Source organism: Mizuhopecten yessoensis, unplaced genomic scaffold (assembly GCF_002113885.1).
Source record: "Mizuhopecten yessoensis strain PY_sf001 unplaced genomic scaffold, ASM211388v2 scaffold10987, whole genome shotgun sequence".
NCBI lineage: Eukaryota > Metazoa > Mollusca > Bivalvia > Pectinida > Pectinidae > Mizuhopecten > Mizuhopecten yessoensis.
This window is the reverse complement of record NW_018408821.1, coordinates 1,358,398-1,384,377: the sequence shown is the minus strand read 5'-3', so window position 1 is coordinate 1,384,377 and position 25,980 is coordinate 1,358,398. Positions and strand designations below refer to the sequence as shown.

The 25,980-nt window shown below is 36.5% G+C and overlaps 2 protein-coding genes across 2 annotated transcripts; one reads left to right on the top strand and one right to left on the bottom strand.

Annotated features, from left to right (window-relative positions):
- Positions 1 to 1,588: 1,588 nt before the first annotated feature.
- Positions 1,589 to 13,804, bottom strand: LOC110464407 (arylsulfatase J-like). Its single transcript, XM_021519607.1, has 8 exons — positions 13,466 to 13,804; positions 12,001 to 12,187; positions 11,142 to 11,314; positions 9,876 to 9,987; positions 9,483 to 9,578; positions 6,009 to 6,252; positions 5,209 to 5,360; positions 1,589 to 3,807 (listed from the first exon to the last, which is right to left on the bottom strand). The coding sequence occupies exons 1-8, from the start codon at positions 13,712 to 13,714 to the stop codon at positions 3,536 to 3,538; spliced, it is 1,485 nt and encodes a 494-aa protein (XP_021375282.1). The 5' UTR covers positions 13,715 to 13,804; the 3' UTR covers positions 1,589 to 3,535.
- Positions 13,805 to 13,991: 187 nt separating this feature from the next.
- Positions 13,992 to 25,243, top strand: LOC110464421 (target of rapamycin complex 2 subunit MAPKAP1-like). The gene is made up of 12 exons (XM_021519628.1): positions 13,992 to 14,053; positions 16,683 to 16,913; positions 17,345 to 17,442; positions 17,947 to 18,060; positions 18,608 to 18,765; positions 19,045 to 19,214; positions 20,092 to 20,268; positions 20,865 to 20,974; positions 21,605 to 21,712; positions 22,065 to 22,199; positions 23,572 to 23,703; positions 24,119 to 25,243. Exons 2-12 carry the CDS (start codon positions 16,777 to 16,779, stop codon positions 24,328 to 24,330), a joined length of 1,551 nt encoding a protein of 516 aa, XP_021375303.1. The 5' UTR covers positions 13,992 to 14,053; positions 16,683 to 16,776; the 3' UTR covers positions 24,331 to 25,243.
- Positions 25,244 to 25,980: the final 737 nt, after the last annotated feature.

The following is a 25,980-nucleotide window of genomic DNA, read 5'->3' as shown; positions in this document are numbered from 1 at the left end:
TCTAGTATAGAGGATAACAGTAACTTTATTCACAGCTACTAGAATTCTAGTATACATGTAGGCGATAACAGTAACTTCATCCATGGCTTCTAGAATTCTAGTATAGGCAATAACAGAAACAAAAGATGGAAGGCTATGGCACTCATTGAATATCATAGCCAAACAACCTATTAAATGAAATATTCCACAGATTGATCTATGATATCAAACAGAAACAACTATTTTCATTAAATCTCAAATCTGCGTAATGTAATTAAAGTGTGTATTTTGATAGAATTCAGAAAACACAGTGCCAATGTAAAGGGTAATCATTTTTTACGAAAAAGTACTGGGGTTTTTTCACAGCTACATTTGTATTAATTATTTTTTCTTGTTGCCAACATTTTTTGAAAATGTGCATTTGTTTTTTCTGCGTTTTTTCATTTTGTGTTCTTGCGTTTTTTTTGTGTTTTTTGTTTTTGTGTATATCCTGCTGTCGATTTTTTCACCGATATGATTCATTTATTTCATAGGCGATCATCTGTGGTGTATTTTGAGCATATTAATGAATGATTGAATGGAATTGTGTAGTAATGTTTATTGCACATTTGTCAAAATTCAGAAAAGTACATATAGCAGATTAAATGATGGAGCAAATATACCGTTCTTTTGTATAAAGTAACATTTTCAATATATGCAGAAAAATGTATATATTACCACATCCACAACTTTTAATTCTCAAAAATAAAAATAAACTAGAAAATGTCTGCAAGACATGAATAGGCCCACCGCTATGTGAAATGAGTTTAAGTGTTTGATGTTCTATAAATAGTGACATGTACAGCCACTTTGACCTTGTAATCATGTAATCGTGTAACTAATCCGAGGTATTCTGTGTATAAACATTCATCAAAATCAATTGATGTATACAGCAACTGTGACTTTGGCCTTGACTTTGGAACACTGAAAGACAAAAACGATGTCCAAGGTATTCTGTGTATACATTTTCATCAAAATCTGTTAAATAAATGAGTTAGAGTGATGACACTGAATCGGTTGATGCTTTTCTATATATAGTAACCATGACCTTGGCCTTGAAACCCTGAAACACAACGATGGCTGAGGTATACTCATACTTAACCTTTGTAAAAAGTTTGACAAAAATCTGTCAAAGAATGAAGTTGCTAATTATAAGTGTTTACTTTGAATCAGGAAGGGGCAGGATGGGACGATTTTCTATATAGCAAATGTATGTGACCTTGGCCTTGACCTTGGAACCCTGAAACACAAAAACGATGTCCCAGGTATTCTGTGTATAACTTTCATCAAAATCAGTTTAGAAATGAAGTAGCTAGAGTGATTTTCTATATATAGCAATCATGACCTTGGACTTGACCTTGGAACCCTGAAAGGCAACGATGCCTGAGGTATACATATACTTGACCTTTGAATAAAGTTTGATGAAAATCTGTGAAAGAATGAAGTTGCTAAGTGTTTACGTTGAATCAGGATGGGATGGGACAGGACAGCTAGAACGGACAGTATATGCCCCCCCCCCCCCCCCCCAATTTTATGGCGGGGGCATAAAACTAAATATATTTAAGTTTAATGTGTAACTTGCTAGTCCAAATTCTGGTCAAAGGTTTCATCACACTTATCACAGAATAATCCCACGTTAGAAAATTTCTCCATCTCATCCTAGGTAAGGATAAACAGACTGAAGAACTGTTTGGAAATTTCAGTTACGTACAGGTATGAGAAAAATTATCAATAAATGCATGTCATTATGGTTAGTACTCGAGCGACAGTTAATTGACATTTATAAAACAAGAAACTTTTATATTGGGTCATTGATTATAATTTCACAATCAAAATTATGGACAATACAAAAAATAGTCATACATGCAATTGCAGCTTAAGTGAACAAATATCTACATTACATGTGTGACTGGACTAAAATTGTAGAAAAATTGTAAAGTTGAGGAAAGTCTTCAGCAAAACAAAGCTGATAACCTCAGACTGGAGTGCTAGTGTCAACTCTCCAACAATACTAAGAGAACATCAGATCTGAATGAAACTTCAGAAATACAAAGTTGATAACAAATGTACTTCCCATTTGTAGAATCTCACCAGCAATACAAAAAAATATCAAATGTTGGTAAATTCTTCAAAAATAATAAAACATAAATGTAGAAACCATTCAAGTGATGACAATATCTATCATGTCAGTGAATCTGTCATCATTTAGGTCCTTCACATGAATACAACAATATGGTGACACTAAACTTGCATTAGATATTGTATCATTATTTTGCAAAAGCATCAAAAATGACAGTTATATTTGGAATGTATTTTATTTATCACCACACATAATTTAGTGAATATTTTTATAAAAAATATGAATTATTTAGTACAGCTATACATCTAATTGCAAATACAGTCGAGAGCAGAAAAGGCTCCAAGTATGAGTTGCATATACATTGTAGGTACTTATTATTAACTGGTAGAGGGCCTAGTAAGTTGTAAGAACTTGTGCCCAATCCTTTTGACCGTTTATTGTCAATAAAATATGCTTAAATGAATGAATTATAAACAAAATTATATGAGATTTATAACCGAAGACAATTTTAGGAATGTGCTTTTATACATCAATAGTAGTGCAATGTATCTACAGAATTATCTGTGACTATCAGGATGTAAAACAAAAACCTTTGCCTTGCATAAAATATTGAACTATGTAAACCTTTGTAAGAACATTTAAAATAAAATGCCACCCAATTCTTTGATATCACCACAAAAGTAATATCTTGAGATTCTTTGAAATTTTATAACAGGTCAAAAGGCAATTAGTAAAGAACTCGTCTCTCTCTTCACACTCGCACATCACATCAGTAAACACGAACCCGTTCATACAAAATGTACATTCAATAAATATGATTTAAGAAATATTGCCTATGTCTACATAGGTTACCTTACCTGGGACATGGTAATTGGTCATTTCATGTTTTAGTGATCACAAACCTTGAACAATTAACTTTTTTGTTGTCATTAAAATCAAACAGTAGATTGACATGGCCTCCTCACAGGAAATTCTGGAACAATATCCAGCGATTTTCAAATGTACAAAGTGATTTGATCAAAGCTGTAACTATTTGTTACATGCAGTGGACAACATATAAGAAATATTCTTAAATAAAATTAAGGTGATAATTGAAAAAATCTGTGCCTTCTTGTTTCAATTTAGGAACTTTGTTCTGATATCACATTATTTTTATCTTAGAGAAGTGCAAAGACTACAATTTAATGTACCTTAATCTCACTTAAGGGTGTTGCCTGCTGATGGGTAAATGTCTGAAAAAAGTAGAAAAGTCACTCTCAAAATTTGACAAAAGATTATAGCATAACTTCTTAGAAAGTTATAGTATGGCACAGAAATCACATGTATTAACTATTATATTATACTGAAGTATGCTCACAATGAAATATATCATTAGGGCATGAATGAACTGTATTATGCATCTTCTCATCCCCCCTACGCCCCATCACCTTATTAATCTTATTTTTCCCATGGCCCCCACCAGCCCCCATGAATTTCAGGGTTGCAGTTTGGGTCAAAGGGAGGATAGACACAAGGTACAGCTGTCTCATTCAGCTGCTGCAGCTTTATCAGCATCTTCATCACCATGTCGGGATAATCTGCTGACAGGTCGACTCTTTCCACTGGATCCTTGGCAATATTGAACAGCCAGATGTTCTTTGTTGGTTCACCAGTGTAGACATCCATTCTAGTGTCCTCAGCAGTGGGCACCGGTACCCAGCTGCCGTTGCCTACAATAAATTAAACTTATTCAATTCATAGAAACACCCTGATATTAATATCTTTCTTTCTGTTGCTGCCTCACTTCCAGTATCAAAGGTCCCTCTTCTCATTAAATAACTTTTCACTACATGTACCCCCAATTACCACAAAATACGTTGTATGTATATTGCCGAATCCCTATTTATAATGCCAAATTACTGATGGCCAAATGTTGGCAGTGTTACAAGGTTATTGTCTATAGATTACACAGTAAACATGACATTTCTCTTTGTCCATTGCTGTTCATGTGTGAATGATCAACCTGTTTTATCACAGTGGAGAGCTTTCATGTAGTACATGTATACATGCATGTATATATAAACTTGATTTATTTCACACCAATTATGAAAAAAGATTTCTAAATTATATTAATCTTGTTGGCCTGGATGGAAACGCAAAGAGAGTCTTAATATGGGAGGGAATGTGGTACCCAATGCAAACCCTGGTAGTCGGGCAGTTGACCTAACACCTTTTCATGTCCCATCAGGGAATTGAAAGGTGGCTGTATTGGTGAAAGGCAAGTGTGCTATCCACTGAACTTTCATGTAGTCATCAAGTCAGGTGTCGTTTTTCCTAAGATAAAGGTACATGAATGACAGCTGGTTTTAATTTACCAATGTGAAAATCTCACTACTCACAATGTGTTTCAACTACAGCTCTCAAAATTTAAGTCATCATGAAATGTGTTGTGAGCGAAGACACTACGTTAAAATTCAGCAAAAGTTACAAGGGAGGGGATATGATATGGCCAGACCAAGATTCAAAATAGAACCTCCAAACCTTAGACAGACGCTCCAACTAATTGAACAACCTAGTCAACGATGATCAAACCAGTCAAGTTCTGCTTTATTCCACCTTCCTTCAACAAAGTCTTCAATCCCAAAATACAACATACTGATTAGGATTCCTATCTTGGACCTCCCAACTCCGGACAATGCTCTAACCATGAACTGAGCTTGTATATCTGGTCACCAGCGATTGTCCCCAATAAATTCTACTACATATGTGTGATATTTTAGGTACAAGTATGTGATCATGAATGTCAAGTGTTCCTAATTCAATGCAATGAATATAATGAAAATATTCATGTTTGTAAACACATGGGGATATAGGGTCATTTCCACTTTCACATGCCCATGCACACTGCATTTGTACCCAGACATGAAAATAGCTATTAGTAGCCCAGACAGCTGCTACATGTACCTAATAATTACCTGTTAGTATGTATCAGGCTTGATGTTACTATTTATTGTTTTAGAAAATATTAGAAATGCGAACAATTTATGGATGAATATGATAGATGGACAAGCAGGCAAGTGCACCTTAAATGTGCCTTACAATTAGGTCAGGTCTGATAATAAATGACATACCTGGACTACCCGTGATCACCTTCCAGTCTCTCCACCGGAGAGCGGCACGGTAACGGTTGTCAAATGGACTCCCCTCCAGTTTATCTCCCACAGGCTTGGTCAGGGGATCTATGTTGTGAAGCAGTGTTTCTCTAGGACTCTTAGCTCCTTCACTGATAAAGGAATACACAAATACACATCAGTATCTAAATAATGTTCCTTATTAACATAGGAATAAAGGCTGTATCAGAAGATTATAGTCATTTTGAGGTTTGTCAAATCATGATGCAGTGTTATTTGCCATTTATATATAGAATTTTCTTGAAATTTACAAAATATTTAGATTAGAATTTTAAAGCTTTTAGAAAATATGAAATGAGTTTATAGAAATATCAGAAAATAAACAAGAGACCAATGTATCATGTACCTGACACTACATTATTTTCATATTACAACATATTGCATATGACAACATACCTTGAAGCACAAATTTCTCAGTCATTAAACACATCAGTTTATGTATCATTTATTGATCTGTACAATCCATATATAATAACTTAGCATTACATGAAATGTTCCAGTCACTATATAATTAGAATCTTTATAACACTTTCCATTTTGGTGCAGCTTTAAGTTTTAATGCCTGATTTTTCTGTATTTTACTGAAATGATTTAAAAGATCTTTCCTTTCGTTCTGATATTACATGCTGTTTCCAATTCTTTATTCTTTCCTGCTAAATTTTAGGTTACATTTTGTCCATACATGTATGCTTGTCATATGGTAATTATATTTTATCAAAGATAAATAATTTTCTACATACCTGATTGTTTTCCACTGATCAAATCCATCCAGAGGTTTGGTGCCGTTTAGCGAGCCTCCTGCCAGTCCCACCAGTGTCGGGTACCAGTCTGTCACATGTATGAGTTCAGTGGACACCCCCCCTTTTTTCTGTAGGGCTTTCCCATGCACAAATCCAACACCATGCATTCCTCCCTCCCAAAGAGATCTCTTCCAGCCCCTTAGGGGCCAGTTGTTGCCTCCTGCTATTATTTCTCCACCATTATCTGAAAATGTCAGTTTGATTACCATCTTTAAAATTTGTGGAGGGAACAAATGGACAGATGCCATGTTTATATTACTATACATTGAAGCTTTTCTGATAATTTCTTTTTTTATTTATGTCATCAACCACAGAGTTTAGGTATCAAGCCTTAAAAAGTTAATTGTGATTAATGCAACAACCTGGGATAGGTTGCTAAACAAGGACCTTTATCTTAACACTTTGCAACAACATATATTGACTTATCAAATACCATTGCCATGGTTACTGGTGTATGAATCACAAGTTTTAATATATACATGTATAGGCAGGATATCATACACATAGTGCCGAACACTTAAGGCCAATGATAAAAACGTCAGGTAAATACATTTATCAGAAAACAATCTATGTAGATTCAAAAAGCTACCAGTAATATATATAGCAGAACTGCATATCTGATGTAGATCCCTAACTATATATATCATTTACAAAACACATACAAATTACAGGATGTAAATTCAGTATTTTTGTTCTGGCTGTGAAGACCTCCATTCTTAAATTCTTAAAAACAATTTTGCATGAAATGCCAAATCTTATTTTCGCTCCTATATTGGCATTTAGCATAATAATCAATCGCAAATTCAAGTATCATGTTTTCTCTGAATGAAAGACACAGATAATAATAACAATAATAATATACAACATTTATATAGCGCCCTAGCTATATAATTTGTAAAATTACTCTAAAGCGCTTTACAACATATGGATAATAGTATCAGTTATAATTGTGAAACAAAAACAAAGGCCTTAAGCAAACAGATAATCATTGCAATATGCACGTAAATGAATAGATAAAGGGTGGTATTTACATGACGTCTTTGCAAAGAGCCTAAAATGCAGACGTGAACAGGTGATTTTTGATGTCCTTCTTGAACTTGGCCAGGGTATTTGACATTCTAATAGCAGATGGTAAGCTATTCCACAACATGGCCAAAAACCTCCCAAAGCACCGGTTTCCATATGCGTCACAGAACGCAATTTTGGGACACACAATGATTCTGAGTCCGACCGAGTGATCGTGACGGCTGATACAGGGTAACAAGCTCCTGTAGGTACTGGGGAGCTGCTCCATTCAGTGCCTTGTATATATGTGTACACGAAAATTTTGTACTGCGACCTGTATCGTACAGGTAACCAGTGCAATGCATATAGCACATGGCGTGATGTGCTCTCTGTTTAGAGTATGAGTAACCAGTGGTGCTGCAGTGTTCTGGACCCTGTGCAGACGACTAGTAAGTTTGTCAGATATACCACAGAGCAGGGTGTTACCATAATCCAACCGAAAGGTAACAAATGTATGCACCAAAATCTTACATGCATCTGCAGTTATAAACTGCCGGATACAGCCGATGTTCCTGATCTGGTAGTAACAGGATTTGGTATTAGCGTTCACTTGTTTCTCCATGTTCAGTGAACTATCAAAGTATACTCCTAGGTTTTTAACAGCTGGGACAGTCTCAACAGTTCTGGCAAAGATCTTGAGCTGGAGAACCGGATTAACCTTTAGCATATGTTGGCGTTCATCCAGGTACTGATATCTGTCAGACAAGCTTCCAGAATTTTCTAAAATTGTATCCCAACTGTCCTGTTGTTTGATGACCATGTAAATGTGTGTGTCATCAGCATAGCAATGATAGCAAAGGCTATGGCGGCGACAAATCTCTCCGATCAGTTTGGAGTACAGGCAATACTTTCGTGGTCGTAACACAAACCCTTGAGGAACCCTGAAATCTAGTACGTTGTCATGTGAGGTGGTAGATCCGATGGCAACACACTGTCGTCGTTCACTCAAGATAAGACTGTATCCAGCATAGTGCGGTATCAGTCACTCCATAAGAGTACTCCTGACGTTTATAAAGTATGCCATGGTCGATGACGTCAAATGCAACTGACAAGTCCAACATGACAAGCACCGCTCAGCACTTGTTATCCAATGCAGAATTAAGCTATGTCATTATGTTCACGTAGGAGGGCCGTCTCAGAAGGGTGTCTCATGCGGTATGTCGATTGCAGGTTGTCATGGAGACTGTTTGCATCGAGATGAACCTCAAAACGGCGGGACACAACCTTCTCCATGATCTTAGACAAAAAAGGCAGATTTGATACTGGGCGGTATAGTTCTTCAACTCCTCCTTGTCCATTCCAGGCTTCTTCAACAATGGTCTAACATGTGCCTTCTTGAAACACAATGGAACTTTTGACTCAGCCAATAATTTGTTCATGATTGAGGTAATCAAAGGAAGTAGTGCTTCAAGACATTGCTTTAATAGGTCTGTAGGCAGTGAATCAAGCTCACAGGACTTCGACTGCAAGGTCATGACTTTATTGCACAACTCATTCTGGGTTGTTGGTGAGAGCTTTGTTAATGGTTCTCCATCAAATTTAATGTCAGCAGTCATGACAGAGATGTTAATATCAGCAGTAGAGTTCACTTCAGCAACATTTTTTTCTGATCAAGCTATTTTTTTTTAGAAAGTAATCACTGGACTTGGACTTATTTGACATGTCTTTTTCAATATTACAGCTTGGTAGGATTATTTCACGTTTCTGACCCATTAGGTTTTTGGTGAGTCTAAAAAGCTGTCTATGGTCCTTACCACATTCTTTGATTCATTCTGAATGATAAGCCTTCTTTGACTGAATGAGAACTAGCTGACATTGTTTCCTATAAATCTGTTGGTGAACAGTTAATTTGGTCCTTCGCCACTGTCTCTCTGCTTTTCTACGGTTCTGTTTTTCTACACGGAGATTTTCATTATACCACAGTTATCACCTTAGTCTGTAGAGGTGCGTATTTCTCTATAAGGTCTTCTATACCAGATGTATATGCTTCAACAAGATCATCAACCCAACCTTCAGTAGATTGAATAGACATGTACGTTTAGAAAAAGAGGAACAATGGCCCTCAAAAATAAGTAAGCTACAGTGCAGAAAAACAAACCCAGCCCACCTGTAGCACTGAATACTGTACATACATGTAAGTGATACACATGTTTAACTCATTCACCCCTGCAGACACATTTGAAATCTTCTAAATCAAAGGTTGGAATAGTTCATTATGAAATTTCAGTGGTGAATGAGTGAAAGAATCATACATTTTGCATAAAGAAATCAACCGTTGATATGCAGGAAAAACTTGAGCACTTAATCTATATTGCATCTTTTGCAAATGAATAAACGATAATTACAAACCTGTAGAGAAAACCATTATGGTATCATCCCACATTCCGTTTGCCTGGAATGCTGATGTGATGTTCCCGATAGCCTCGTCCATGGCTGACACCATACCTGTCAAGTATTCAGAGAAATATTTCAGTAAACACATTTCACAACAACATCCAGAGCTATTTATTAAGCATTGTTTTTAATCAATATATGGTATCCTAAATCATTAAGTTAACTACGTATACTGTATGAACCTTAAGTTTTCATTTAATTTAAGTGCAATCATAAGCATCCTGATTTAAAAAGGTACATCAGTGACATTTGAGTATTTTAGGCATCTCTAGGCATGATGGGCATGGTCTTCTATATCTTCTATACAAAAATGAGACTATTATTGCCGTCTAATTCCTCAGTACTGACCTGCGTATGTCCGTCTGTTGTAGTTTTTGATGTGAGCATACTTGTCTGTGTACCTTGAGGGAACTTGTAATGGAGCATGGACAGCTTGAAATGCCAGGTAGATAAACATGGGCTGAAAAAAATAAATGAAAGTCAAAATAAATCTATTTAAAAACACCTAATACATGTATGATGTACAACTCACATTCTGATATATACATGTAGTTATAAATACAGATGTTAAACCAATCTGATTAAAACCAGATCTTTAATTCCACTTTAATATTCGATATTCCAGACTGGGACGTAGAGTATCGAAGTGGAATTATAGATCTGGTTTTATCCAGATTGATGTTAAACATAATCGTGATCATAAAACAAAAATCACTTTCAATCTGGATTAAGTGTGCGACCAATGCATACCTACAAATATACTATCAGATGAACAGTTTCTATTCTGAACTTATCAGTTATCATAAACAGAACTGAACTGTGATATCAAAACAAATATTGACCATTCATATCGAAATTGTACTAAAAGGTGTATACATATATGCTTAAAAAGCAGAACCCAAATGGTGTGTCAATTTGATTGTTACCTCATACACATTTTACACCTTAGCATATTAGAATGAACATAATTTTATACTCTTGGATGGTCATTTGTTTAATGAAAGTGACAGAGTACATTGCACTAGTCATCAAAATATCACACATAAACCTGTATACAATACCTGAATTTTTGTTTCATTTTCTGAATCAATTGCAACAAGACTTTGGAGTTTTCTACTTTACATATGTAATAGGAGAAGAAAAATGAACGACCAGAGCAGGGTTCGAACCCAGGTCGCTATGAACTCTAGACAGAGGCTCTGCCAATTGACCTATCTGGTCGCCGACGATTCACTTACATTCCTCCCTCCTTTTTGTAAGTCTTCGACCCCGAAGACACAACTATTTACAACTATATATAAGGTTTGGGTATCCCCTTGCTAGACGTAACTCCCAATGCTTGAAACAAGGGTTGGTGACAGGCAACACTGCAATACATGTAGGAGAGGAAAAATGCATGGCCAGACCAGAGTTCGACCCCGGGACCCTCCGAACTCTAGACCAATGCTCTACCAATTGAGCTATCTGGTCGCCGATGATCGACCCAGTCTAGTTCTGCTACACATATAAAATAAGTTTGATGTCAAGATATTTGCTACGAATTGTCACCATTCACTTTCAGACAGCTGAAAGCTTGGAGAGGAAACGAAGAGAGATAATTTCATATAATCTTACCTTGGAGGAGTTGTAGTTGTTGACCATGTCTATAACGTGATTATTATACATCTCTGTCGAGTATTCCTTTGTATTTGGTTCAACTGTTGCAAAGTTATCACGTAAATCTTTTCCACAAAGTTTTCCATAACATAGTGTTTTTGTGTAGTAATCTTCACTTCCAGCCAAAAAACCTGTTAGAATTTTGAAATTAAAACAAAAAGGGTGGATTGTTTTTAAAGAACTATACCGGTATATGCAAAACATGCAATCACTATGCAGATAATTTCCAAAATATATGTGTTTGCAGGTTGGTATAAATTCAAACAGGAAAACAACAGCAAACCACCTTTATGTATAGTTATTCCCTTCCTACCCCACTATCATCATTTATTCATCAAACCTCATCACATTTAGTATGCAGTGTAAGCATGTCACAATACATATATATATATGCATCATTTACACCAATCGGATTAATACCAGATCTTTGATTCCACTCCCGATACCCTACCTTGACTGGAACGTAGAGTATCGGGAGTGGAATCAAAGATCTGGTTTTAATCAGATTGCATTTACACCACAGTTTATGTACTGAAATAGAAAGATCTACATGACCCTAAACAGATTTTGAAGGTCATAACCTGGGTTGAAAGCTCCAATATTTCCTGATCAGCAGGTATTAGCTCTTAATTTTCTCTCTTTCTTTTCTTGTAACAGTTAGATGGAGTGGAAGAAAGGCAGTTAACCACCCCTGTGTGATGTATGGTAGACAGAGGAATCTTTAGTAAAGTTCATCCTATTAATAACAAATCTCCATTTCACTCACAGGAGTGTTATTTTGCTGAAAGGGGTAATATGTTATTGAAGTGTATCATACCGTGAAACGTGTCAAAACCTCTGTTGTTTGGGAGGTATTCCTCCTTGTAGAAACCCAGGTGCCATTTCCCTACAGCGTGTGTGGAGTATCCAGCCTCCCTCATCTTGTCTGGCAGAATGGGACTGTCCCTTGGCAAGGCATTGGGCTGGGGCCCCCAGATTATGCTGTGCTGCAATCCAGTGTGGATCTGTAAAAGTAATTAATTTAAGAATGTATTAATTATGAAGTTGAAACAGAATGTTATATACTTCTCATAAGAATACCAAAGGACTCTTTAAGTAGAGCTTGGTGCTGTTGAACCTTTGTGTTTTATGTACCGGCCATCACATTATTTCAACCTGAGAAATAACAATGTGTAGTTTCAAGTATGCATGGTCCAGTATGGATCTGATACCATTAACTTCCTTTACTGTTTTACCTATACCTTCTATATTCACAATGCATGCTGACATTGTGTAACTTGGGAAGGTGGAATAGTTTGTACATGCATACTGAAATAAGGTCTCAAGACCCAGGTTCGAACTACAGTTTGGCTGTGCATGCATTTTTCCACTTCTATTACAGTGGGTCCTGTGACCAACCCTTGTTTCAAGCATTTGGTGTATGCTTGGCATGGGGATATCCGAACCTTGGTTGTAAATAGTTGTCTGGGGGATAATCTATAACCTTGTGGACATCCAAGCGGATAGCTACCTACAGAAGACATTGAGCACTGCAGACCAGAGGCCACACCCTGCATTTCCTAATGTGCCACACACTAGGAAAACAGTGTACAAGACCTCCTTCTTCCCCACAGCCATCAGGCTATGGAACAGATTGCCTGAGGAGGAGCGGTGGAGGCCAAGAGCCTGGACAGCTTTAAGACTCAGTAGAACAGTAGGACTCTGTGTTAATTTTTTAACATTTTCTCCATTTTAACGTGCACTGTACTTGAACGCTCACCCCCTCACGCAGAGTGCGAAAATACTTAAGTGGTGTTGCACTGAACTGGAAGAAGAAGAAGAAGCAGATGACATGTGAATCTTTGGGAGATGGAGTGTTGTTTATTAAAATTGGTCTCTGGGCACTCACTTTATTTAGAGTTTATATGTATGGCTCTTTGATTATTTTTTTTAAACATATTGCTTTAAGGGAGACAATCTATGCACAATATTTATATAGGCACAGTTTTCCCTAACATACCTTATCCCTTACTAGATTTTCTACATGTACACATTTATTACTAGTAGATATACAATATATTAACATGTATGTAACGTTAATGTGCCAGCTGATCATGACCACGCTCGACGTATCTGAACCACATATGTAGTGAGCGGGTCACATGGTTATCACCTATGGTTATACAGCATCACTGGAAAAGCTACAGTGTACATTGTTTGTAGCTTGCCAGTATACGTATACGTATAACGCGGTACATCTGTATTTCCCCCTCAAATGCATAAGCTAGCTGTTAGATTTATACCTGATATCTGCCAGACATAAGTTGACTCCTAGTAGGTGTACATATAGGCTGTACATAGTAATTTTCCAGTCTAACACCCTCAGCAGACAGCTTGTCGAGGTTTGGGGTCTTGATTTCCGATCCATGATAACCAATGTCATTATATCCGTAGTCGTCCGCAAGCACAAATAAAATATGTGGCTGCTTTGCGTTAACAGTTTTCATAACACACAAAATTAGTATAAACGATATGGAAACATTGCTCATCATTGTGATGGGGATAATACGCGGATACCGACAACTGATCCACAGCCAGCACTCGGCCTGCAGGTGAGATTGTAAGCAAGTCAAATCGAAACTCGTGACCAAACCGGAAGTTGATGCGTTATAATGAAACTATGTCTTTTGCTTAAGACCAATTATAGATAAAACGAAGACGTTGGTAATAGTTTATTGGGGATAACTTATGGATGTTTAGGTGAAGTGAAGTAATAAATACTCTGATTTTCCGGATAATGTATACCATGGTCGTCTTTAATTTTAGTTAGCAAATGTGGATTTCCGGTAAGAAAATCAGCATAGAGGATGTGATGAACAGTCAGATGAAGGGTAAGTATATATATGTACTATCTAGAAGAAGGGATGGTCAAATCATAAACCATCGTCTGATGTTAAAATCCCGTGCTCGAGTTATTGAAACCATTAAACAGGTTGGGCACAACGGCGCATAAGTATGGGTAATAATCCTGCTTTTGGGTAACAATTTGTTTACTGAAATGGGCCGGTAATCCGGAATATAAAGTGAAATAAAAACACACAAAATTCTTTTAAACACTTGGAAAAGAAAAGGGCGTTATTCTTTCCAATAAATAAAATAACCAAGTACATTTGTTCACAAAAAATTATCAATGCTGATGTCTAACTTTTTGTGAAAAGGACAAACCATATTGGGTAAAAGAACTTGGTGTGTTTTCATTTCACTCTATTCCCCATTTCAGTAACAAAATTGTTACTGAAATGGATAACTGTTACCCAAATGCAGGATTATTACCCATATACGTCTTGTGCCAAACCTGTTAAAAAGATCAAAGGGAACAATGCAAGTGCCCACTTTAAAGGGGCATCACGGTGAAGTAACTTTATTTTTTGTCTTTTTTTCAAATACTACATAAACATGTCAAGTGAGACTCCTTTTGGAAAGTAACGATCGGATTTGGCTGAAATAGATTCATAAAAATGATTAAATCTAAGAAAATCATCGGTATTTCTACCTGTCTGACCAACGTTTTGTTCAGGGATTTCCCTCTACTAGCACATGCGCATAGCATACCATTTCTTTGTAAACAAAATGACTGGCCGTGTGAAGTAAGCGAAAGAAAAGTGTTGTACCGTGTCAGCTACGAAACGAAAAAAGTTGCCAAATGGTCAAAAGATAGCATAAGGAGTACGTTACGGAATCATTATTGCAGGTGGGCAGTATTCAAAGGAGAAAATAACCGCCGTAGCAGTTAGTACGGTGCATGTATTCTTCCGGATAGCCGGTTAAGCTGAGATGGAATCGACAGAAATGCTAGCACTGTTTATGTTATGAATAAATATCTAAAACTATGAAGCACGCTAGTATCTTTGTCTGAGTTTGAACACAGATGAACTTAGTTTAATATGTTAATGGGCATGTATTGGAGTATACAGTGGTTTATGCGAAAGGAAGGGATAAGTGACTGGTTAGTTTGATTTTGCCATGAGGCCCTCCAAGGGATAACTGTTGTGATGGCCCACGGCATATTTTCTGGGTCACCAAGATACATGTTATCTAAGTCCGTGGATTTACATGATTTATAATATTACCGGGTTCAATATGGTATGATTTTATTATATTGCTGAATTAAACGATTATTTTTGTTTTTACATGCAAGATTTAAATTAGTGCTAATATGAATACCCGGCCTCCTCTGCCCCGGCAATATATAAAAAAATAAATCAGAAAGGTTTGTCCCTTGGTGTAGGGAAGGTGTTTAGCCCCGTACCATCTGTACCGGCCACATTCCAGTACTAAATTCAATATATATTTAAATATATCTACTTTATGTTTATGTCTATTATCATTGTTGACATTTAATTGTAAATGTATGACGGGAGAAGGCTGTGATAAATTGTAAAAACTTGTGCCCCGTCCCTTGTTTAACTTTATTGGCAACAAATTTTTGTTTAAAGCTTAATAAATTTAAATTCTGAACATTGGCAAGTGTGCAATTAACTTCTAATGATGAATAATTACTGTTCAATAAGTTTGAATACAGACTTCATATAACTTGGTTTCATAGTGCGGTAAGAAGTTGCTGTTGCCTGACGGCCCCTCTCTGGGGGCCCCTTTGGAAACCGTTTCATCTCGCTCGCACCACTTGTGTTTACTGCCTAGTCAGGTGACGTTATCGGCGCTATTTTTAGTAGGGCTTTCCCGAACAATTCAAGTGGTCAAACTGGACATTTGGAACGGATTATGAATATGAGGATAGCGAGATAGCATAAGTGGAAGTGCATACAATACATACATTCATTAAAAAAAAACGCCTTTTCACGTGATGACCCTTTAATAATGCATCGGTCAGATTTGTGTTTTAACCCGGGACCCTTCGAAACTCTAGTCAGACGCTCTACCAATTGAGCTACTGTGTCGCCGACGATTGACCCAGTCCAGTTCCGCTACTTTCTTCCCTCCTTTTTCTTAAACTTCCCTCCTGAAGACTATTTACAGGTTTGGATATCTTCTTGTTATGCTTTCACCCAGTGTTTGAAACAAGGTTTGACAAGCTGGCCAATTTTGTAATAGGAGAAAGAGAAATGCAACGGCCAGACCAGGGTTTAATCCCGGGACCCTCTGAACTCTATAGTAATATACAAACTCTCTACCAGTTGAGGCATTGACATTCTCATGATCAGGTAGTGTAAGTGGGGATTCAAAATTAAAGTGTACAAATTAGGGGCTGATGAAACCCAGTAGAGGGGGTAGGGGATAACAAGGAGGACAATTTGGCCATAATGCTTTCATTGACTTCTCTGGAACTAAGGGAACTTGGGCAGAAACCCTGGGGTGGGGGTGCTGTGGGGCAAAGCTAAAGCTAGGCATGACCATAAACACTCACCTGACCCCAATCCCTAACTCTGAACTTGCATGCCCCCAACTTTTGTTTATTATAAAGCTTGAAATTTTCAAAATGATTTTTCACTGATATTTCAGATCAACCAAGAAGACGATTTAGCTGTGATCACTCTGTTAGTACCTTCCGATAAATTTGTGTCAAAGTTTTATTTTTTGCCAACAATCAATCAGCATGGCGATGATGGATGATGCTGGTTTCCTGATAACACACATCAGGAACTGCTTCATCACCAGTGATGACACTGGAATGTGTGAAATTGTCTTGGAAACAGACGAAAATGATAATTTTGAAAGAAAACAGACCCACAAGTATGTTGTTTTACCATCAACTCATCACACAATTATGTATACACATGTATATATGTATCTGTAGGAATAATATACATTATTTCAACAGCTTTAGAAATGTAAAAGCATGATTTTATTTTTTAAGAATGGTTTAAGAAACTGTCTTATGAGCCAGTGATCAGTTACTACAAGGCCAAATCAGGCAATTCCATCATGTTTCTGTTTGCTTTGCTATGGAAGTCATAATCAATTGGTTCAAGTAGTGAAACAGAAAAAAAAGTCTCCTGATTAAAATGCAGGTGCTAAGTATGTTCAAAATTGATTTGCGCTGTGAAGATTTGAAAAGTGTTCACGTATGTGACGACCTGTAAGAGGGCCCTATAATATAAGGAACATTTTAACCAGATTGCTAGCTTTTCTATAATTCAATTAATCTTTGAACATGTTATCAGATCTGACCCTTCAAGTGCTGATGACAGTGGAATGGAATCTTCAGACATGGAGCTATCGTCTGGGTCCTATGACATCATGCCAGACATGGGATACCCTGGTATGTGTATACGTTCATTTATTATATCTACCAACTTCTGATATGACTGACATGAATATCAAGGTATGTACAGTTTATGTACCTTAATAACATGACTGACATCGGATATCCAGCTACCCATGTATGTGCAATGTGTACCTGTATACATATATTACAACCTTCCCTCTACTTCTCTAACATGATTGGACGTGGGATAACCAAGAACAAAGCATCATACTATGTAGGTACCATTACCTGACTTAATATAATATGACATAGGATGTTATTAGGATGCTAAACCTAAAACAAACAAACAAAATAAAAGTATGTTATAACATTATACAGTGTGTAATTGTCACGGTAGATGATTATGATTGCAATGGTACAAGTTTGCTAGTTTAAGGAGAATTGCCCTTTGATGATCTCATAGATTACTCTCTTTGGCATGATACATGTTTATTGTGATCTCTCTTTGAAAATTCTTGCATTCAAAAATAAAAAAATTATAATTTGATTTCAATACAGGTCACAGATTGAGGTCAAACACTGCCCAGAGATTGGAACGCATGAAGAAAGAAAAACGAAGTCAGCGTAAAGTTAAGAACATTCCATGGAGAGATGCAGCTCTCAGCTATAATGGTATGCTCATATGTTTGTAACAGTTAAATTATCACTATGAATTATGTACATAGACATTCTGGAAAAATTCTCTTAAATGATGTTTGAATCATATTAGCTTGATTCAATTACCTGCTCATAAGATCACCTCCATCAAGAAACTACCTGAGTTAAGAGACCACTTTTAATGTTTCCATTGTAGTGATTTCATTGTGAATTGAACCTGTATTAAGAGACCACCTTTAATTTAATATCTCAACATGAACAAATACTACTTAATATGTCTTATATAATTCACAGTGATCTATGCATACATGTACCAGAATTTCAAATAAAATCCATGACTTTTTCCATCAGGACCTGATCATGACCTACATTGTAAAATGTAACTGCATGTACCTGGTACTTAGGTATGAGTAAACATTAAAATTAGATGCTGGAATCCACCAAAAACATACAAATCATTACATGTTTAATGAAATATACACTGAGAAATGGAATAGGACAAATAAAGTAGCAGACATAATTAAAATATGTAAAACTATGACTTTTTGTTTTGAATTCTCAGTGGAAGATCGGGGTCATCTGTTTGAGAAGAAGTCATTATCAGAGAATGCGGAGTCTCCCATCTCCGTACCAAAACAATCCAAACTTACAGAGCAGTTAGGGATGTCGTCAAGTGATATGGACAATCCCTTTCTTGATTACCTCAAGTTTGATGGACGAGTAAGTCACCTTCATCAGTAATCCATAACAGGTGTGTTAACACCCTGTGTATCATTTGTTTTTAAATTACCAAAGTAGGAAATTCATTTTGAGTTTCAATTTCATTTTAAAAATTGATGTGGATTTTATCAGGTTTGAATAATATGATTAATCTTAGAGTCATGTTGATTTATTTATTACAAAAGTTTAATTAAACATGTACCAGTAATTTAGCATTAAGTCCATATCTGTCCCTGTTGTCTGTAGAGATTTTTACCTAATCTTATATGTTTCTTAAAGGCAAGTGCAGGTGTCCACTCTAGGAAGATAGATATATTTCTAACCATGGCCGGCCCCGCTGACCGTCCCTACCCGATGCCTGTTGTTTGCGTGGTCACTGCCAAGATACAGGAGCTAATTGGTCTCATCTGCTGGCAATACACAAATGAAGGCAGAGAACCAAAACTCAAGTATGTGTCCTACACAATGCCAATTGGGTCTTTAAGGAGTGTTTCCTTGTTAGCTGACCTCAAATGGAACCAATTAAGGACCTTCGATCTGAATTTGTTTGTTGACAGTTATCACTGCAATGTATCTTATTTGAGGCTTGTATCAAGAGCTTATTGTCCCTTAAAGCTACCATCTTTATGGACAAATATAACTTATTATTATGGCCATTTCCCAAGAAAGTCCTACAACAAGGCATGTACCAGGATCTAGGAGCTAAATGACCCCATAATGATATTCATAGGGTGTCAGTAAAATTTAGAATTAGGGGGCATGCATATATAAATCATCCCAAAATGTTTCTAAAATATTATTTTTCTTCTAATCTACATAATATATAGTAATTTTATCATGTGAGCAAGCTTATTGATAAGATTTTGTGTATCATGTTTTTAAATGAAAAAATAATGTGAATATCAATAGCTGTATTCTGCCAAAAGATTACTTTATGAAGCTGTTCCCTAGAAAGAGTTTGGGTTTTGTTTAGTGTGATCTTTTTCCTTCAAATGTAGTAGACATATGCACGAGTTCTTGCTGTCAAATCTTGGATTAAATGACTCAATTTACACAAAGTTAATTTAATTTCTCTTTAAATGCATGAGAATACTTTTGCAACGGAATATTTTACCTAATTTTACTCAAAGACTAAATTACATGATTTATCATAACCTTCAAATATTTAATGCAATGAAGGTTCTCACTGCAACCATGATTTGAAGTGTTCTTATTCAGAAATGAATTATGTTCAATGTTGCTCAATAGGAGTTAATTCATGTAATTAGAAAAGTAGTTTGAAATCTTAGGTTTATATTAAAAATGACATTATCGACCTTTGAACAGTGAGAACATAGAGATGTATTCCCTCCACATCGCGGAGGATGACGGTGAGGTCGACATGGACTTCCCCAGCCTTGACCCACGTGAACCTGTATCAAAGTTTGGCTTCGCTAAGCTGGCATTAGTGGAGAAAAACATGCCTACCCAAACCCTGTCCAAGGCATCTCTCGTGGTCACGGTGTAAGTTCCTATTAAACAATATTTTAACTACATGTACTAATATTTAAAATGATGCAATATACATCATGTTAATATAAAGGTAAATTCCATCAAATCATTGTAACTGAAAATCATTATGGTCAGGAAAGATGTTGCAGTTTTCCACTATTTTGTGTTTAGGACAAAATTACCCATTCAGTGGATTATTTGACTATTAGAGGTCAAGTTAATAGAGTACCACTTAACAGAATAATCCTCTAAGGTTTGACCACTGCCAATGATTTCTTATTACACTCTTGCTATGAAGTCATAAGGTTGTGTTTTGCACTGCAGTCAACGTTTGGCATACTGCTTCTACAATTCTTGAATGATTGCAATGAAACTTTATACACATATATAATAAGTTCATCAAACAGTTGTGTACCTCATTTTCCAATTGTGAAACATTGGTCACAAGAAGATGCAGAGGGTATTTGTTGGTAGTTCTTCTTTAACCGAGTCAAGAATAATTATCTTGATCTTAAATATAGTGATCTAAAAAAAATATATATAATGTTATTGTCTTATGTACAGTATATATGTAGTTTGCATAATCAGTGTTTTGTTTGTTTATACAGCTATGTACCCCATCGAGGTTTTAACAAGTTCCAGATGGAAGGCATGGACAATACCATGAAGGATATCCTTCAAAGGGTCCTGAAGAGGAGGAAGGTCAAGATCAGGCCAGGTACTGTGTCTTATTAATTATACCATAACATGTAGAGGTGTCTCAATATACTGGTATACCAGAATACAGGACCTTTGTTGTATTCACCACAATACAGAATCAATATACCGGTTCTTTCCAGTATGTTCTTTATACATCACTGGTTTGTACAATGCTTTATGTCATGTGTTTATAAAAAGAGAATTAGAAGATATTTTTTAATTGTAAAAATTTGTCCTATCTTCTTGTGGATGGTTATCGTTTAACTCTTACAATAGTCTGTTAGGCACTTTACATCACAGTCTGGTTCAGTTGTCTGAATGATATCAAGTGTAAACTACATGGAGGAGGATGTAACACAGCTGCAGTTATGAACATTTTCAGACTATTTTTTTACTGATCTATATATGTACAAAAGAAACATTGCTTCCTTTTAAAATACATGTGATGAAGAGATTACATTTATTTTAATTAATCTATGTACTGATGTTTATGTGAACTCTGATCGAAAAGAAATGGTGTTACAATGCTTGTCAATGGCACACTTGATGTGTCATTGTAACATCATATTATCCCAATATTTTTCTTTGGCATAACAGATACACAATGATAAAGGCTTGAGCTTCATTGGTATTTTACATTGTAATGCAGGTCAGAGCTACAACCTGGAGAAGCAGACAGAGCCAGGAGTGGCGGTAGATTTGGATGCCACGTTGGCCATCATGGACACTATGGAATTTTGTCTCGTCAGACAACACAGTAAGAGGAGTGTTAATTGTGCAAACTTTGTGCTCAAATTGTTAAGAATGTTAACAATGAAATATCTAGTGAAACCAGAGGCTGTATCCAGCATATGTATAGGACAATACTCCATAAAACCATCAACAGTATTATCAAACGAATTGAGCAAAAATGACTGTCAAGTATTCAAATAAGAACAGCTGAGACAGACTTATTTTAAGGGAAAATGTCATCCAAGATGCTAGACTATCAACTGACAAAGTATTTCTGAAATAATAAAATAATTAGTTATCAAATGATTCTTAAATGAATTTGTTGAAAGATATTGATGTTCATCTTAAGTGTAAGTGGTACATGTTGACTGCCACAGGTACTCGGGGTGAGGAGGTACAGGAGGAGGAGGGAGACATGTCCGCCATGGCTGAATCACTCACAAGTCACCAATACAAGAGTTATATTGTTAGTCTGGTGCATAAACTCAGGGCCAACACAGAGGTCCAGCTAGGTAGGTAGTCACCAGTACCAACGTTACACTGTCAGTCTGATGCATAAACTCAGGGCCAACACAGAGGTCCAACTAGGTAGGTAGTCACCAGTACAAACGTTATACTGTTAGTCTGATGCATAATCTCAGGGCCAACACAGAGGTCCAGCTAGGTAGGTAGTCACCAGTACAAACGTTACACTGTCAGTCTGATGCATAAACTCCAGGCCAACACAGAGGTCCAGCTAGGTAGGTAGTCACCAGTACAAACGTTATACTGTTAGTCTGATGCATAATCTCCGGGCCAACACAGAGGTCCAGCTAGATAGGTAGTCACCAGTACAAACGTTATACTGTTAGTCTGATGCATAAACTCAAGGACAACACAGAGGTCCAGCTAGGTAGGTAATCACGAGTACAAACGTTATACTGTTAGTCTGATGCATAATCTCCGGGCCAACACAGAGGTCCAGCTAGGTTGGTAATCACCAGTACAAACGTTATACTGTTAGTCTGATGCATAATCTCAAGGCCAACACAGAGGTCCAGCTAGGTTGGTAATCACCAGTACAAACGTTATACTGTTAGTCTGATGCATAATCTCCGGGCCAACACAGAGGGCCAGCTAGGTAGGTAATCACCAGTAAAAACGTTATACTGTTAGTCTGATGCATAATCTCCGGGCCAACACAGAGGGCCAGCTAGGTAGGTAATCACCAGTAAAAACGTTATACTGTTAGTCTGATGCATAAACTCCGGGCCAACACAGAGGTCCAGCTAGGTAGGTAATCACCAGTACAAACGTTATACTGTTAGTCTGATGCATAATCTCAGGGCCAACACAGAGGTCCAGCTAGGTAGGTAGTCACCAGTACAAACGTTACACTGTTAGTCTGATGCATAAACTCAGGGTCAACACAGAGGTCCAGTTAGATAGGTAGTCACCAGTACAAAAGTTACAATTTTACATGTAGTCTGATGCATAAATTCAAGGACAATACGAAGGTTCATCCCGGTTGGTAGGTATACACTTTCACAAGAGTAAATGATTGCATTACTGTTTATAGACATTATAGAGTTTGACCTCGTTAAGAAATCAACAGTGCTAGACTTACAACTATTTTTTGCACTTAAAATCTTTTTCTTTATTTTTGCATGTGTTTCTGAACCATGCCTGCAAGTAAACCTGAAAATTAATCTCTTAGAAAAAAAAGTGATAAATAGTATTTCATATGTGTCTTCAAGTAAAGCTATGATCTTTTGTAAGATGGCCATGGCATATTCAATCCTAAATCTAGTCATGGTGTTTGTGAAACATTTTCCATCTGATGTCTTCCATGTTATCAGCTATGCATATTTTTGTAACAAGGTGATTTTAAATGCTATATCGTAGGGGTGAGCGGAGAGAAGGTAGAGATTGACCCCGTCGCTAGTAAGGGTACTGGACGCATATTCCGACAGAAGGCTGTCACTTATGATGCAGACAGTATTGCCTCCTGTGATATAATAGAGGAAAAGATTACAGGTAAATAACATGTAGTATATGTCCTTGTACGTTTCGGACCAAACAGGATTTACTGCTGATGGGAAAGTCATGAAGTTGACTTAATAAACCCCTTGAGTGCTTAGCAATTTAGGAAAATTAGATTGATAGCAAAACTTTCCTTTTTTTTTTTTGAAAATATCAATGGTAGGCACTGTTTGCCCTTTAGATAAAAAAAAAAATGAAAAGATTCGACTCTTGGCAAGAATAAAAATAATATAGATGCTTATAAGTGATGGGTGCTTATTTCTTTGAGTATGGTACAAATAATGGCAACAGTACTTGAAGATTATAGAAATGGAGAATAGAGTAATGACTTTGTATCAATGTTAATAGAAAAAAAAATCTTTGAATGAAAGGCAGTCTTCTTAAAAATATTTTATTTTCCGTTATTCAGGAAAGTGTACATTCAGGCTGACACATCTGAGTAACCATGACTACAAGCACCACGATTTTGAGGCTGACTCGGAGACTGCCATGGAGATAGTGTCCAAACTTAAGAACATTTTAGAACTGAGAATAAGCCCGGCCAGGAAGGAATACGTGGCAGCTCAGACACGCAAACTCCTCAAGAAAAGAGATTCCCTCAAATTCTCATCCTTTTCTTAGCAGAGAGTGTCAGCAGAAACCGTAAAATTTAGTGTGTGAAGGTTGAAAAAGGGGCACATGAAATGGATGATCTCTTTAGGTGAAGGGAACCAACACGTTGAACTATGATATTACCATTGTCACTATTGTGAAATATTTGTAGAAGATGTTTTCAAAAGAAATGTTCCATGTTGCCATGGATTTTATAGAATTATAGTTGTTTGAAATTTGAACGTTTGAAAACACAAATAAAAAAGAAAACCTGAAAACAGCAGGGGTGGAATTTAGGATATGTACGTTACAGGGCCTACGCTTTACAAAAACTGCCATCTAGGAATTATAACTTCAAATAGTGTCCAATTTATGGCCCACAAAGCCCATGAAGAGGTTGACTGGGTAAATTATATATATAACCGAAAAGGAGTTTTTCTGGCTTAGGTTAAACCGAAGTCTGACTAACACCTTTTGGTTTACTTCATCTTTTATATAGAAGGGAGAATACTTGGAGTTGAAAACTCCTTTTTGGTTACTTCATCTTCTATATTGAAAGGGAGAATACTTAGAGAGTTGAAAAACTTTGAGTGGCACTCCTCTATGTGCTTGTAACTGATGCAGTACATTCTGTCAAGAATTTATGTCATTTTTTGTCAGTATTTGTTTAAATATTTGTATTTATTTGTACCATATGTATTGTTCAGATACTGAAAGTAGAAACTGCCAGATAAATTAATTCTGCTATTGCTGCCAATAAGGTGTCAGGACGTAAGAGTTGCACGACAGTAACTTGTGGAATATCATAAATAGAAACTTTTTTTTAAACGAGATGTTTTTCAGTGTGTGGTGTCTCAGCATGTACTGTTAATTATCACAAGATAATTTCCCTCAAGAGTTGTCTCCCATCACGTGCAGTTTATTCAGTAAATAGAATATAAGATGTCTGTCTTTGGAGTGTTTTATCAACATGATGAATCTTTGATGTACTTTAAATAATATGTTTCATTGGAGTAGTTTATCACCAATTAATATAAATGTGATGTCTCTCTTTGTAGTGGTACGCCAAGAAAATGCCAAATCTTGTTTCTGGACAGTTTGCTTTCATGAAAATGAGTGTTATATAGATTCATTGTATCACATTTACTTAATATTTTCTAAGCAATTGGACCTATTTTACATAACAAGTCTTATTGTCCAACAACAGATTTGTTCCAGAAAGGAACAAAATATATATTTACAAACTTCTTCAAAGAAAGTCATACAAAAGCATACCCAGGGTTTTGTGGTAGCATGGGTACAGATTTAGCTGAACATTATTTCCATAATCACCCCCTCCCCCTCCCTCCCGTCTTGAGAATTTTGTTTGAACACCACATTTTCTCTACGCTCCAGTGCAGGATTAATTTTCAGGGAAAGTTGCAGCTTAAGTTCGTTTGAGAAAGCATTTCTGTGTGGTATCTGGTATCTGGGTGGTCTACCATCCTTTCTTTTCAGTAAATTATATTTGTATAACAGTTATGAAATTAGCTTTAACGACTTATACTAATCACACTTGGTGGGCCAGATGGAAGCATGCAGAGGGTCTTAACATGGAAGTAAACTTGTGTACCTAAAGAAAAAACCTATGGGTCAATCATATGACCCAATACCTTTTCATGTCCAACCCAGTATCGGACC

Coding starts and splice junctions, on each gene's coding strand:
- LOC110464407 (XM_021519607.1), bottom strand. CDS start 13,714: ATGATGAGCAATGTTTCCATATCGTTTATACTAATTTTGTGTGTTATG. Junction 12,188..13,465: donor TTATGTCTGGCAGATATCAG/GTATAAATCTAA, acceptor TTACTTTTACAG/ATCCACACTGGATTGCAGCA. Junction 6,253..9,482: donor CATAATGGTTTTCTCTACAG/GTTTGTAATTAT, acceptor TGACATTTTCAG/ATAATGGTGGAGAAATAATA.
- LOC110464421 (XM_021519628.1), top strand. CDS start 16,777: ATGGCGATGATGGATGATGCTGGTTTCCTGATAACACACATCAGGAAC. Junction 17,443..17,946: donor GCCAGACATGGGATACCCTG/GTATGTGTATAC, acceptor ATTTCAATACAG/GTCACAGATTGAGGTCAAAC. Junction 18,766..19,044: donor ACCTCAAGTTTGATGGACGA/GTAAGTCACCTT, acceptor TGTTTCTTAAAG/GCAAGTGCAGGTGTCCACTC.